The sequence below is a fragment of the Micromys minutus genome (genome assembly GCF_963924665.1).
Source record: "Micromys minutus genome assembly, chromosome: 8".
Taxonomy (NCBI): Eukaryota; Metazoa; Chordata; class Mammalia; order Rodentia; family Muridae; genus Micromys; species Micromys minutus.
Genome location: NC_137977.1, coordinates 1,343,111 through 1,357,812, shown reverse-complemented (window position 1 = coordinate 1,357,812; position 14,702 = coordinate 1,343,111). Strand labels below are relative to the sequence as shown.

The following is a 14,702-nucleotide window of genomic DNA, read 5'->3' as shown; positions in this document are numbered from 1 at the left end:
TTAGAGCGTATACATCCATCTCAGCCCCTCTGCTCACCTGGTTTGGGTTCTCAGGGAACTGATGATATTTAGAACCTGGTTAGTAGAAGATTGGGGAAGGCAAGGATTGGGAAGCCGGTGAGTGTCGTTAATATTAGTGGGCTCCGTACTTCACCTTGTGACTTCCTGATTTATGAGTATGCTCTCCAGTTGAAATGCACGCCCCTGAGGACAGGACTTATTAAACTTTATTGTGGTTCACTCATGGAGCATGCAAATAACCTCTCGGCACGTGCTCAGTAATTATTCGTAGAAAACCATGCAGCAGATAACACCACAAGCAATTGCTGAAGCTTTAATATAATTATCGGTGGTCATCAGCCCTTGGTTTTCTTTGCCTGTACAACATCATAATTTGAAGAGTGCACTGCGTTGATTTAATCCCAATGAACTGTAGCAATTTAACACGTTTTAAAGTTTTGTATTCATAAAGTGTTCTAAGCAAAATGTTCCTTTTTAGCAATTGGTGAAGAAAGTTCTCTAAAAGACATTTAATTTTTAGTGGAAAAAATATTATTAACAAAAGCATTGTGTGAATTTTTGAATAACAATTTGCTCATTTTCTTCATGAAATGGGATTTTGGTATAAAATGCATGTGTCACCGACAGACAGTGATGGGTCGGTGCGGTTGGAACTCAGAATGGTACTGCTCTGGCAGCATGGGCTGTGTGGGTTTGATGGCTTTGACTGGGGGAGGGTTACGCTGGGCTCCTGGTGCTTCCAGAGGTGACTGCTCTTGCTGTGTAGGGTTAGTGGTCTGGGCAGCCATTCAGGCTGACAGAACCTTGGACTTCTGTGGCTTCTGTGATGGGGACAGGGACATGGTTGACTTGAATATTCTTCAAACAGCCAAAAAATGAGTTCCACACAGGGAGTGTAAGCATTTTCAATTTGTCTGAAAGAGAAAGTAACAGGCACTCGATGGATAGCTCATACCATGAAATGAATGCATATGGGAGGGGTGTTAAGAATATTATTAGAAAGAGTCAGAGACCCCATAGCTCGGCCCCTGGGCCACCTCTGCACCCCCTGCCCGCTGTGATATATTGATAGCAAAGCTGTTCCTTGTCTCTGGAGAAAGACCTCCTACAGCTCCAATCAATAGACAGTAACTCTAACTCCACTACTCTTGCCGGGTTATGAAAGGACTATAAAATGAGTGAGCAAACTGCCTGAAGGGCACAGAACAAGGAAGAATAAAAGGAACCACTCTAGGCAATATTTCAGTCTTTGAATGTGACTATCTCAACCCTTCTCCCATTTGGACTTAACAGCCACTTGGTGCCTGGGGAAGAGAAGCCATTGCTTTTCATCAGCTTTCTTGGATTATTTGCTGACGTGGACTTCTGACCTAATGAAGCCTCTTAAGGGAGGGTTATAAATGACAGGCTTGGGACCAGAGAAAGCAGTAGCCATGTGGCCTGCACTACCCTGAGATGTGCCTACATGCTGAGGCAAAGGGCCTTGCCACCTCCACTGGGCACCAGGTATGCTCTTCCCTTTACTCAAGCGTTGGGGCCCCTTATGGGGTGAGATCTCAAGAGCTCATGGGCTCTCACGTGGGTGTACAGGTTGGGACTAGAGTGGCTTACCTGGGACACCTCCGATGTGAAGCGACCCTTGGGTGTTGTTCAGTGGGAAGGAAAGCTGTCCAGCTGTGTAGCTGTTATCTGTGTCCAGTTCCAGATGCAGGATGTGCTGTTTAATGGAGACTGGACAAAAGGAAGCTCGTTAGTTCTGATGTGTGCACGCCTGTGTCACCACTGTCTTTGTTTGAACTCATTCCCAATGGACCCTCAGGGGACTGTTTAAAGGCACTTGCTCAGCCTTGGGTAGAAATGCAACATGCTATTCAACAGCGGCCATCACCAAATCAGATCCCTACAATGAATCCATGGGGTTGAGGAGACATCTGAGTTGGCTAAGTGCCTGCCTTGCAACTGTGAGGATCTGAGTTCAAACCCTCAGACTACCTGAAAAAAAAAGCCAAGTGTGGTTGTGGTGTAGGATCTGCTGTGATTCCAGTGCGGGGGGCGGGGGGGGGGAGCTGAGATGGGCAGATTCCTGCGGCATGCTCACCAGCCAGCCCAGACCATTAGCAAGCTCCAGGCCCGTAAGGCCCTGTCTTAGAAACCAAAGGTTAGCACCTGAGGAATAAACTTTGACCTCTGGCTTCCACGGGCATGTGCACAAATACCCATAAACTCCTGCATACACCTGAAAGCACACACAGTGAATTCACAAAAACCACATCATTATCCTACTCACAGAAGAGATGAAACCCATCCCTGGTCTCTTGTCTCTTGAAGCCACGTTCGTGTGATCTGACTTCAGCTACGTTCTTAAGAGGCCAGGGTCAGTCCCTACAAGCTTTGACCCTCAACACAAAAGCCATCCCGTCTTGATAAGTGTATCTAACTGAAAAACAGCTTTCAAATTAGCCAAGAAAGGACTATTGTTTACAAAAAGGTATTTTAGTTAATAAACACTCAGGTATTTCTACATGTTATCTTAGCCAAAAGGCCAAGAAGAGATGAAGTCTGTTTGTTATTATGAATACAGGGTCTCATCCTGACCTCAAACTTACTATGCATCTCTAGACAGCCTTGAGCCTCTGGTCCTCATCTTTCACCGTCCTGGTGCTGTGATCCCGGTGAGCACAGCCAGGCATGGTCCATGGGGATCAAACCCGGGGCCTTATGCAAACTAGACAAGCATTCTCCCAGCTGGGTTACATCCTAGCTCCAGGCTCAAGCATCTAACACCCACAAGTTGTGACTTGGGCAGGCCAGGCTGAAGAAAATCCTCTGTTCCCCAAACTCAGCACATTCTATGAGTCAGAGGCTAAAAAACTGTGAAACAATCTAAGCACAGTTGGGTTGGAACAGATAAGAAAACGGGGGAGAGGGGGTTATAGTACCTGGTCCAGCCCAACCCTCCCAGTGGACAGACTGGGGCTGCCTTTAAGAAGTTCAAAGGGTTTTCCTGTGTGTACAAAGGTTACCAGTGTCATACCTGCCACCGAGTGCCATTGTCCGTCACATAGAGATTGCTTTGGTGTAATTGATGTCACGGTCCCACCTGCCTCACTGTCCACAGAGGTTGTGACCTGAAACACATAATGTATTTGCCTATTTCCTTCAGAAGGGCACATGGAGCCAGTCCTTCCTTCCCTGACATGTTTCCTGCACACAGGCAGCCCGGACCTCCGACTCCTGTACCAGGTGACCACGCAATGCCGGAAGCTTCCAAAGAATTCTCTCTCACACTTCTTCCAGGCAAACCAACCACATGATAAGCCCAAGCCCTGCCTAGGATTCCTGACAAGAGCCATGGGCTCCTCCACCCCTTCCTGTCCCTTGTCCCTCAGAGGTTCCGGACAAACACCCACCACTTTGCTCAGTGATTAGGATGCAGCAGTGACTGCTAACCAACACACCTGAGGTATGGAGGCTAAAAAATGATGGAAGAGTTCACACTTGCTGCAAGGCCCTCCAGTTATAATAACCCTAGTGCATTGGGACCAGAGGGCTCTCATCCAGGGCCTTAAGCTGCAGGTTGTATTTGACAGAACATGTATCAGGTGCCGGGCACATGGTACATTGTTGGCAGAATCCCACCTTCCCACTCTCCAGGTTGGGGACTCCAGGATTTTCTAAAGGTTGAGTCAAAGTGTATATAATGAGAAGACTAAAGTAAGTGTGTTTATACAGCATTTGCATCTGATTTGCCTGTTACTACACAGGGTGGGCCACTCTCAAGCAGGGTTGGAGCTGGCCAGTGTCTCCACAGTTAGGACCATCACCAAGTCTTGATTTGTTTTCTGAAGACCCTCCTTAACATAGTTCTCTGAAGAGCCAGCCACCAAGTGTCCTCCGCCCACGTGCTTCTTCCTCTGCGTGACTGGAGACTCACTCACACTTATTTAACGTCTGTGGCTTCAGCATGAGGATCTACGGGCAGTTGTCGGTTGCTGAGGGAGGAGTATCATCTTTTTCAGAGATGTAAGCACTGGCAAGTTGTCTCACCCATGTGCCTGTCAGCAAAACCAGCTGAACTAACGGGGTCCCCGAACCAAAAAGACAAGGAAGCAGAAGAGAGGCGTAGGAGGGGCCAAGAGAGACGCACAGGTGAATGTGATCTAAAGTTATTACCCTCACAGAAATGTCAGAGGGAAACATTATTGTGTATAATTAAATGATGATTAAAATGTCTGAAATATGACCTAGGGGCTGGGGACCAGGGGTTAGCCCTGAAACAGAGTCCTTGCATAGAGTCAGAGGCTCTGGATTTGATCTTTGGAAATGGAAAAGAAGGCATCGTAGCAGTTTGAGCCGTTTTATCATCCTCTGGGACATGCTACTCCAGTTTTAATTAGTTATAGAGAACAAAATGAAAGACAACAGTATAGCATTCATCTTTGACTCAGGCCTTAGCTGCAGAGAAGATTCCTAGAAGAATCCCATTTTAAAGACATGTAACGTGGTGGCTGAGAATAGGTTATTGACTCAGGCTGTGTGTGGTGGAGACATTAGACTGCACAAGCGCCAGCGCAGGGAAGCAGCCATGCAGTACGGGTGGTGTGGGAGCCAGCAGCAGCCAGCTGAAGACCTGCTCAGAGAGGACTCCATGGCTCGGGGCCCCAGGGGTGGCTGTGACTCGAGGGGGACAGGAAGATATAGCCGTGGGCAGGCGGAATGGAATTTCTGCAGGCCTGACAGAAGCCAGGGGATTGAGAATTAGCCACATTTGCCTGCGGCCATGATGCTTTGAATCTTGTCTGACCTTAGAAGCTAAGCAAGGTCCCGGGATAGTAGAATTATTATCTCCATCCTGTAGACACTGAAACGGAGCCCAAAGGAGTTTGAGCATCAACCCTGAGACCCTTTAACCAAGTGGTATCACCAGAATTCAGAATTTTATTTGAGGTTTCCCAGTGCTAAAGATGAGGCAGAGAATACGATGATAATGACTTGCTAATAAAAAAAAATAGGAAGTTAAAATCTCCAAACCAGGTCTCATAGGTATAACACTGGACTCCACCTGTATCTTTCTTCAGACTGGCTGGATCTCTGTTAGTGGACTCGGACTCCCTCTCCCCTCCCATGTAAGCATCCTGCTACGTACCTTCCCAGCCTCCATGTAAACAGTTAAGCGCTGTCCAGACTGACTTCCGGCGTGTATTAGGACCCCAGTGAGACTCCGTGGGCGGATGCTGAAGGTAAGTTTAAACTCTGGCCCCAAGGACACAGAATTGGCTTCCAAAAAAAAAAAAAAAGAGAGAGAGAGAGAGAGAGAGAGAGAGAGAGAGAGAGAGAGAAACAGTAGAGAAACAGTTAAACACCATAATTAAGCAACGAGGACAGAATTCTTCAGACTTACAGACATGAACTCTCTACCAAGCACTCCTTACCTAGGACCACATGGCCTCCTCCTTGGGAGAAATAAATGCCTTTCTCCAAAGAGCCACCCAAGCAGGGAGATACCCCCAACCTCTCAGAGGGGGAATCCAGGGGTCTGGAGTCCAGCTGGAAGTTCCTCAGACACCCAACAAAACTGTACTGGGGAAGGCTCTGTAACGAAGCAGAGGACAGAAAGTTCATGGTGTATAACTCCCAGAGAAGCTGAGGTGAAGGCCATGTGGCTTAGAAGAGGAAGCAGATTCTAGAAGATTCCTTCTTTCTGCTTCAGAGACTCAAGCAAAGGGGTTCTGACTGTTCCCTTTAGCTTCTTGTCAAGTGTCCAGGGAAACGTGTAAACAAGAGGCTTGGTAGGAAGTTGAAGTTTAAAGGTGTCACTTGATCAGATGCTGGGGGTGGGGTGGGTGGAAATGGCTGGTCCGTGCTCAGATGTGAACCGGGAAGTCAGCCTGACTCTACTTCATGGAGATTGGGCTGCGGCACAGGGAAAAATCCCCCTCACGGTTTACACACCTCACCCCTCTTTGTAGGTACAAACCTTTTCCTAGGGCTTTGCGAGTCAGCATGATAGCTTGTTGCCAGGCAGCGGACTGAAAACACAGGGCCAAAATGTTTCTAAGATATTAAGGTGCAACATAGCTTCCTATATAGTTAAGGCTTGGTATACTACCAACAAACCATGGGAGTCCAAAGATACTGTGTAGCATATTAGTAACTTGTGGGTGAGAGATGTATCCTAGACCTCAGATGCTCACAGTACCACTGACCTTCAGTGGGTGGGAAAAGGCACATATGTAGGCATACTGTATGAGGTCAGCACCTTGTAGGGTAGGAGGAAAGAGAGTAAGAGAGCAAGCACAGAGAATTTTTGAACATGCCAAGAACAGTAAACGGCAGCTCATCTTTAGTGTTGGAGGACTCTCAAGTCTGAGTGTAAGCTTGTGCCATCATTTCAGAGTCTGAGGAACAGTACGATGCACACGTGGGCCTGGAGATCCAGCTGCCTTTCAGTTTCCCGACTGCAGCTAGAGATCCAGCCTAGGCCCCCACCACCAAGCATCCTCTCTCCTGACACATTTCTGCTTCTTCACGACTCTCGGAGTCCTCTGACTAGAAAAGGGAACACATTGGCTTTGTGCCAATGCAAATGTCCCTTCTGCCATCTTGATTTCCTCAGAAATACAGGTCAGGTGCTCTGGCTAGACTTTGAGGATGCTGGTTCATTTCCATGTACCGAGTTCTGTGGTTACTTACCAGGCTTCCATTTATAAAAGAAAAAAAGACCCTTTAAAGTACATTTCAATTCAACAACAAGATGATGGGCAGCAAAGTAGGAAGTACATGCTTTTGCTACCATTTTGTAAGTGTGGCTGAGACTCCAAAGCTTGGGACACATCACCTTAACCCACAACCTCGGCCACCGGCTGGAGACATGGCTGAACGGTTAAGAGCACTAGCTGCCTTCTGTAAGTCTAGACCCTGGGGGATCTGTTGCTCTCTTCTGGTTTCCACAGGGACCAGACACTCATGTGCATAAACATACATGTAAACATGGGTACACACACATAAAATAATAAAACAACCAAAGCACACCTCTGCCCCCTTCTCTGGAAGAGATGCTAAGAGAGTCATGTTTCCAAGGCCGTAGAGAAGCCCATGGCCATGTCCTCAATGGCTGTGTCTCAGCCTGGACCTTATGCATAGGCTTGGGAATGCAGTGGGCACGTTCTCTGTGGGCTTGTGAACACTAGACACATCAAACAACCGTTTAGAGGATTTAGACGCCTTAAGTGGCTCATGCAATGACTGCAGGTGTAGTTATGCCGAGAGCTTGTTTTCTAGCCTTACCTTTGGCTTTCTTGATAGCGGCAACCCCAGGTAAACCTGTTCTTTGGGGCTGATGGTAGAATTTCCAGGCAAACTGCCTTCCTGGGCCCTCAGCCCATCCACAACCAGGCGTGCCTTTCCTTCACTCAGTCCGAACACCACCTTTAGAACAAAGAGAAGATCAATGGTTCACTTCTATCAACTGGTGCCAGATTTTACTGGTAGTCACAGGAAACTTAAAGGGGCGGGGCGCCCTTTAGTAGCTTTGCGAGGAGAGAAAGGTCTTTTGTTTATTAGCATGAGCATTTTTTTTGTGAGATTATGTTATCAAACAGCCGAGATGAAAGCGGAGTTATGTAACCAGCTTGAAAGTGGAACACTCAGCAGACGCCGCAGATCTAGAAATGTAAACAAAGGCCGAACAATCAAGGGCACAGATTGTGACTAACTGAACAGTCTGCGCAGAGCTGAGGGGAGGTAGGTCTGGGCGTGGCTCCTGGAGCAGGCAGAAACCGGTCACATCCTGTGCAGCATGAGTGGCAAACATTCTCTCTGTGTCTGCTCTCATGGAGGTGGGATTTAGCTGAGGACTCACAGAAGTCTGAATTGTTCCCAAACAGCTCTGTCGTTCACTTACTAACACCCTCTCTCCTTCCCTCTCCCTCCTCTCTGTCTGCCCTGCCACTAGTCCGTGCGCCAGATCACAGGAGGTCGAACTGGCTTCCTGCCTCATTCTTCACATGTGACCCTCTTACCCTTCCCTCAGGATGCCCCCACTCCCACCACGGCCGTTCTAGGCAAGAGCAACAGTGTCTGTCTGGCCCCAGTCTAATTTCTTCAGCCAAAGAGACTTTGTTAGGTTATCACTATCACGGTGTCTGTGTTTTACGGGTGTAAGACACTCGCCACAGAAGCACTTGTAATAAAATCCAAAGTCCCAGTTGGGCATAGTGGCACATGCCTGCTAATCAGAGCCATTGAGCTGAAGCAGGAGGGTCAAAAAGTTCTAGTCTGTCTGGTTACACAGTGAGTTCAAGGGCAGCCTGGGCTACACAGTGAAATCCTATCTCCCATATTAAAAAACAAAAACCTGACGGCGTGGCTTGGTGATCTTTTATAGCTATCTGGAGGCTGTGGTGGGAGCACTACAAAGTCAAGGTCAACATAAGCAACCGAGACCCTATACAGTAGAGTGCTTACCTACTATCTACAAGGCCTTAGACTCAATAGCCTTGCTAAATAATACATACATACATGCATGCATACATACATACATACATACATACAGCTAGCAATATTCCAAATACTTAGTTTAGCCTACAAAACATAAGTTAAAAAATCCCTGTCCCACCTCTGCCCTGATCTCCCTTATAACTTCAGCTCCAGTCCATGACTTCACATGGTGGTCCTCCTGCCCCCCAGGAGCCTTTGTCTCACCGCTGTCTCTCCAGTGGTGCCCTACTCTGACTTCCCTGTGGTCTAATTTCAATCTAACACTTTCCCAAAAGACTAGCATCCAACATTATACTCAGGATGGTTGTTTGCTTTTGTTCCTGTTCAATATTTGTTGAATATTAATGAATGGAACTTATCAGGTCACCTAGGTTTTCTAATTAACAGTCCCATCATTAGAAAAACATGGCTTCCCTTTAACATTATGGTGTATACTTTTAACTGAGGTGGCTTCAGGAAAGAGCTGGGAGGCAGTGAGAGAAGGCTTTCTCCTTGTGCTATGAGAAAGAATACCAAGGAGGGGGGAGAGAGAAAGAGAAGGAGGAAGAGGAAGAGGAGGAGGAGCTTGGAGGTCCAGAATTGGTTCTGCAGAGAGAAGTAGTCCAGTATGCAGGATGGGAAATGGGCTGAGGAACCGTGCAGCCTAGGGAGTTTGGGAGAGGATCACAGAGGCAATGGTTTAAGTCATTCTTGACATCAGACCACCATCCATGATGATGATGATGACGATAACGATGACGATGACGATGACGATGATGATGATGTGTGTGTGTGTGTGTGTGTGTGTGTGTGTGTGTGTGTAAGAGAGAGAGACAGAGACAGAGACAGAGAGAGTGAGAGGGTCTTTGTCACAAGATGCTGGTCATTCAAGACCTCGAACCACAGAGGCTCTCCCTATGCATATTGTGGGGTTCCTGGTAATATTCTGAACTCTTCATTTTGGCCACTGAATCAGGAGATTCTGTGCCAGCCTGGGGATCTCATCTCTGAAACGCTTGGGACCATAAACATTATAGTTTGTTTTCTGATTCTGGAATGTTCATATATACATAATGACATATATCTCGGATAGGACTCAAGTCTAAACACAAACTTCATTCATGTTTAATATACATATGGACAGTAATTCTACATAATATATTTAGTATTTTGACTGTAATATGTTACAAGAGAAAGAATATGAAATTTTCTATTTGAAGTACCATGTCTTTGCTCAGTGCCTAGATCATTGACTTTGGTTTATTTCAACATGCTGACATATTGTTAACATGTTCACACCACTGTCAGCATGTTCACACCACTGTCAGCATGTTCACACCACTGTCAGCATGTTCACACCACTGTCAGCATGTTCACACCACTGTCAGCATGTTCACACCACTGTCAGCATGTTCACACCACTGTCAGCATGTTCACACCACTGTCAGCATGTTCATACCACTGTCAACATGCTCACACATTGTCCACAAACATGCTCACACACTGTCCACAAACATGCTCACACACTGTCAACATGCTCACACACTGTCAACATGCTCACACACTGTCAACATGCTCACACACTGTCCACAAACATGCTCACACACTGTCAACATGCTCACACACTGTCCACAAACATGCTCACACACTGTCCACAAACATGCTCACACACTGTCAACATGCTCACACACTGTCCACATGCTCACACACTGTCCACATGCTCACACACTGTCCACATGCTCACACACTGTCAACATGCTCACACTGTCAACATGCTCACACACTGTCCACAAACATGCTCACACACTGTCAACATGCTCACACACTGTCCACATGCTCACACACTGTCCACATGCTCACACACTGTCAACATGCTCACACTGTCAACATGCTCACACACTGTCCACAAACATGCTCACACACTGTCAACATGCTCACACTGTCAACATGCTCACACTGTCAACATGCTCACACACTGTCCACAAACATGCTCACACACTGTCAACATGCTCACACACTGTCAACATGCTGACATACTGTTAACATGTTCACACACTGTCAACATGCTCACACACTGTCCACAAACATGCTCACACACTGTCAACATGCTCACACACTGTCCACAAACATGCTCACACACTGTCAACATGCTCACACTGTCAACATGCTCACACACTGTCAACATGCTCACACATTGTCCACAAACATGCTCACACACTGTCCACATGCTCACACCACTGTCAATAAACATGCTCACACACTGTCAACATGTTCACATACTGTCAGCATGCTCACACACTGTCCACAAACATGCTCACACACTGTCAACATGCTCACACACTGTCCACAAACATGCTCACACACTGTCAACATGCTCACACTGTCAACATGCTCACACTGTCAACATGCTCACACACTGTCCACAAACATGCTCACACACTGTCCACATGCTCACACCACTGTCAATAAACATGCTCACACACTGTCAACATGCTCACACACTCTCAGCATGCTCACACACTGTCAACATGCTCACACACTGTCCACAAACATGCTCACACACTGTCCACAAACATGCTCACACACTGTCAACATGCTCACACACTGTCCACATGCTCACACACTGTCCACATGCTCACACACTGTCCACATGCTCACACACTGTCAACATGCTCACACTGTCAACATGCTCACACACTGTCCACAAACATGCTCACACACTGTCAACATGCTCACACTGTCAACATGCTCACACACTGTCCACAAACATGCTCACACACTGTCAACATGCTCACATACTGTCAGCATGCTCACACTGTCAACATGCTCACACACTGTCCACAAACATGCTCACACACTGTCCACAAACATGCTCACACACTGTCAACATGCTCACACTGTCAACATGCTCACACACTGTCCACAAACATGCTCACACACTGTCCACATGCTCACACCACTGTCAATAAACATGCTCACACACTGTCAACATGCTCACACACTCTCAGCATGCTCACACACTGTCAACATGCTCACACACTGTCCACAAACATTTTCACACACTGTCCACAAACATGCTCACACACTGTCAACATGCTCACACACTGTCCACATGCTCACACACTGTCCACATGCTCACACACTGTCCACATGCTCACACACTGTCAACATGCTCACACTGTCAACATGCTCACACACTGTCCACAAACATGCTCACACACTGTCAACATGCTCACACACTGTCCACATGCTCACACACTGTCCACATGCTCACACACTGTCAACATGCTCACACTGTCAACATGCTCACACACTGTCCACAAACATGCTCACACACTGTCAACATGCTCACACTGTCAACATGCTCACACACTGTCCACAAACATGCTCACACACTGTCAACATGCTCACACTGTCAACATGCTCACACTGTCAACATGCTCACACACTGTCCACAAACATGCTCACACACTGTCCACAAACATGCTCACACACTGTCAACATGCTCACACACTGTCCACAAACATGCTCACACACTGTCAACATGCTCACACTGTCAACATGCTCACACACTGTCAACATGCTCACACATTGTCCACAAACATGCTCACACACTGTCCACATGCTCACACCACTGTCAATAAACATGCTCACACACTGTCAACATGTTCACATACTGTCAGCATGCTCACACACTGTCCACAAACATGCTCACACACTGTCAACATGCTCACACACTGTCCACAAACATGCTCACACACTGTCAACATGCTCACACTGTCAACATGCTCACACTGTCAACATGCTCACACACTGTCCACAAACATGCTCACACACTGTCCACATGCTCACACCACTGTCAATAAACATGCTCACACACTGTCAACATGCTCACACACTCTCAGCATGCTCACACACTGTCAACATGCTCACACACTGTCAACAAACACGTTCACACACTCTCAGCATGCTCACACACTGTCACACAGAGCTCTCACCGTGTGCCACTTCCCGTCATGGTAGCTCTTCTTGCTCCTGAGTCTCAGCTTTTTTCCTCCTGTCCCCAAAGCAAAGACGACACGGCCTTCTGAGATATAAAGAGCCATGAAGGAGTCCTTGGTGCCCGTGTAAAACACCAGCCCTTTGGAGGAAGTTGTCTGTATGTCCAAAGAAAACTGTGACCTGTGCATAAAGAAAGAGACAGGAAACAAAACTGGGCATGCTGGCCTGTCACCCCGGTTTTCAGAAGCCCGGGGGCAGGGAGATTAAGAGTTTGATGCCAACAAGGACTGCCTAGAGGGTTTTCAGGTATACAGCATATATCTTTTCTCAAAAAATAAGAAAATAAAACAATAAAATCCAACCCAATAAACCACAATGGAAAGGAAAGAAATGGCCAATGAAGGAAATACATATTTTCAGTTCCTGCATCTCAGAAGAGTGGGGTAAGCCCACATCCCTGAGACATGGGACGTCCAGAAGCCAGAGCACACTAGACAGTGTTGTACGGTTTCTTTACTATGCTAGGGAATCGGCAGACTGTCTATCGGGAGCTTAGCTAGTGGTATAGGTTCTAGCATGCGGCAAGAGGGAACATGCTTGGACTTTGAAATCGATGTTAAATTATGGCAAATTTACCTGAATTACCATGGCTACCACGTCTGAATATCCAGTTCAGTAGCGTGGAGTTGTTCATAACGTTGCACAAACCTCTGAGAGCACCCCCTCGTGTGAAACACAGACTCTACCCTTTGCCAGCATCTCTCCACCTTCCTTTGCTTAGTATCTGGACCACCTTCTACTTCAGACCCGACTGCTCTCGGGACCTCATGCAAACAGAAGCTCACAGAAATTCTTTGTGTGACCGCAATAGCTCTCTCACCAATACACACCGTGTTAACCCAACAAACAGGCTTTCTACTGTCCAGCTTTACAGGGAGGGGAGTCTGAGGAGGACCAGGGACCTTGAACAATGAGAACATGACTTGGGCGTTGGATGAGCATCCTCTCTCTACAGACCATATTTAACACAAAGGCACAAGGGTACAAATTCACCTTCTCCTGCTCTCCCGATTGCTCCGACTCCCAGATCTCAACTATTCTGGAAGAGGGATTACAAAATATCATGTACCAAACATTGAGAGCTAGCATTCATTTATACGGTGGTTTCATATCATTTCCAAATTAAGCTGAGCAAGCTTTACTGTATATGAAGATTCCTGTACACCCATCCACCAAACCATCGATCAAAACTGTGTAATCATCCAACAGTTACTGACTGTTCAATGTGCAGAAGGCTCTGTGCTGGACACTGGGAACCTTGTTTCTTGAATAGTCTATAGTGTGTGAGGTCACTAACAAGTTCACTGAGGCACAACTTGAAAAGACAGTAGAGATGTTTACACCCATTTCCTGGGGTTCATGTGTAAGTGCCTCCTAGAGGACCAAGACCAGGTTTATCTTGCTAGTAACTAGATGAGCAGGGCCTATTCACAGTACACATCCAACAAATAGTGACTAAATTGAGTTACTAAATTGAATAAATAATTCAGAGGTAGAATCTGGTTGTGGGTAGCAACATTATACTGTTAATTTTTTGCTTTCCAACATTGTGAGGCTAAGATGCGTACTTGTTCATCAGAGGAACAGGTTTCCTGGAGGGCACCATTCTTCAAGATGCAAAAGAGGCCATATTTGTTAACTGAAATCTCCCAGATGGCCCACGGCTCCAAGTTTTTCCTTATGTATCTGTTGCGGTGCCAACTTAAAGGCATATTGGGCCTCAGTCCAGAGCACACAGCACTTTGCATACGTGGGCTCGATGATTGGACTTGACATTTGCTTTCCACGACTGTTCTTAAGGCGGTCTTTTTTGCAGAAAAGACTAACATTTCAAAAAGGAGGCAGTAGCTTCACATCCAAGAACACGGCGGCACAGCTGTGACTCACTGTGGGACAGAAGCAGGGCTCAAGTGTTCACTTATAGACTCATTGCAGGGTAAAAGTGATGGATCCAGCTTTGGGGGCTACGCAGACAGCTGCAGCACAAATCAGAGTGAGGCTAACAGCACACACAGGAGCTGGCAGCTTCCCCAAGGCACGGCCGCTAAAACAGTTGGGACTGGGATAGCTCACAACTGTACACACTGATGTGACTGTCGAGATACAGCAACCCTTGACTGGCAGCTTGGCAGGCTTTAGAG

At 46.9% G+C, this 14,702-nt stretch overlaps 1 protein-coding gene across 1 annotated transcript in view; it reads right to left on the bottom strand.

The window, feature by feature from the left end:
- Positions 1-356: 356 nt before the first annotated feature.
- LAMA3 (laminin subunit alpha 3) overlaps positions 357-14,702 on the bottom strand; it is a gene marked incomplete at its 5' end in the record, with an annotated part of 209,094 nt that continues 194,748 nt past the window's right edge. The window contains 7 exons of the mRNA XM_080919740.1: positions 357-935; positions 1,633-1,752; positions 3,056-3,149; positions 5,168-5,298; positions 5,454-5,613; positions 7,309-7,449; positions 12,498-12,681. Of these exons, the coding sequence (XP_080775866.1) occupies positions 790-935; positions 1,633-1,752; positions 3,056-3,149; positions 5,168-5,298; positions 5,454-5,613; positions 7,309-7,449; positions 12,498-12,681 (976 nt within the window). The 3' untranslated portion in view covers positions 357-789. The remainder of the gene's footprint in view (positions 936-1,632; positions 1,753-3,055; positions 3,150-5,167; positions 5,299-5,453; positions 5,614-7,308; positions 7,450-12,497; positions 12,682-14,702) is intronic.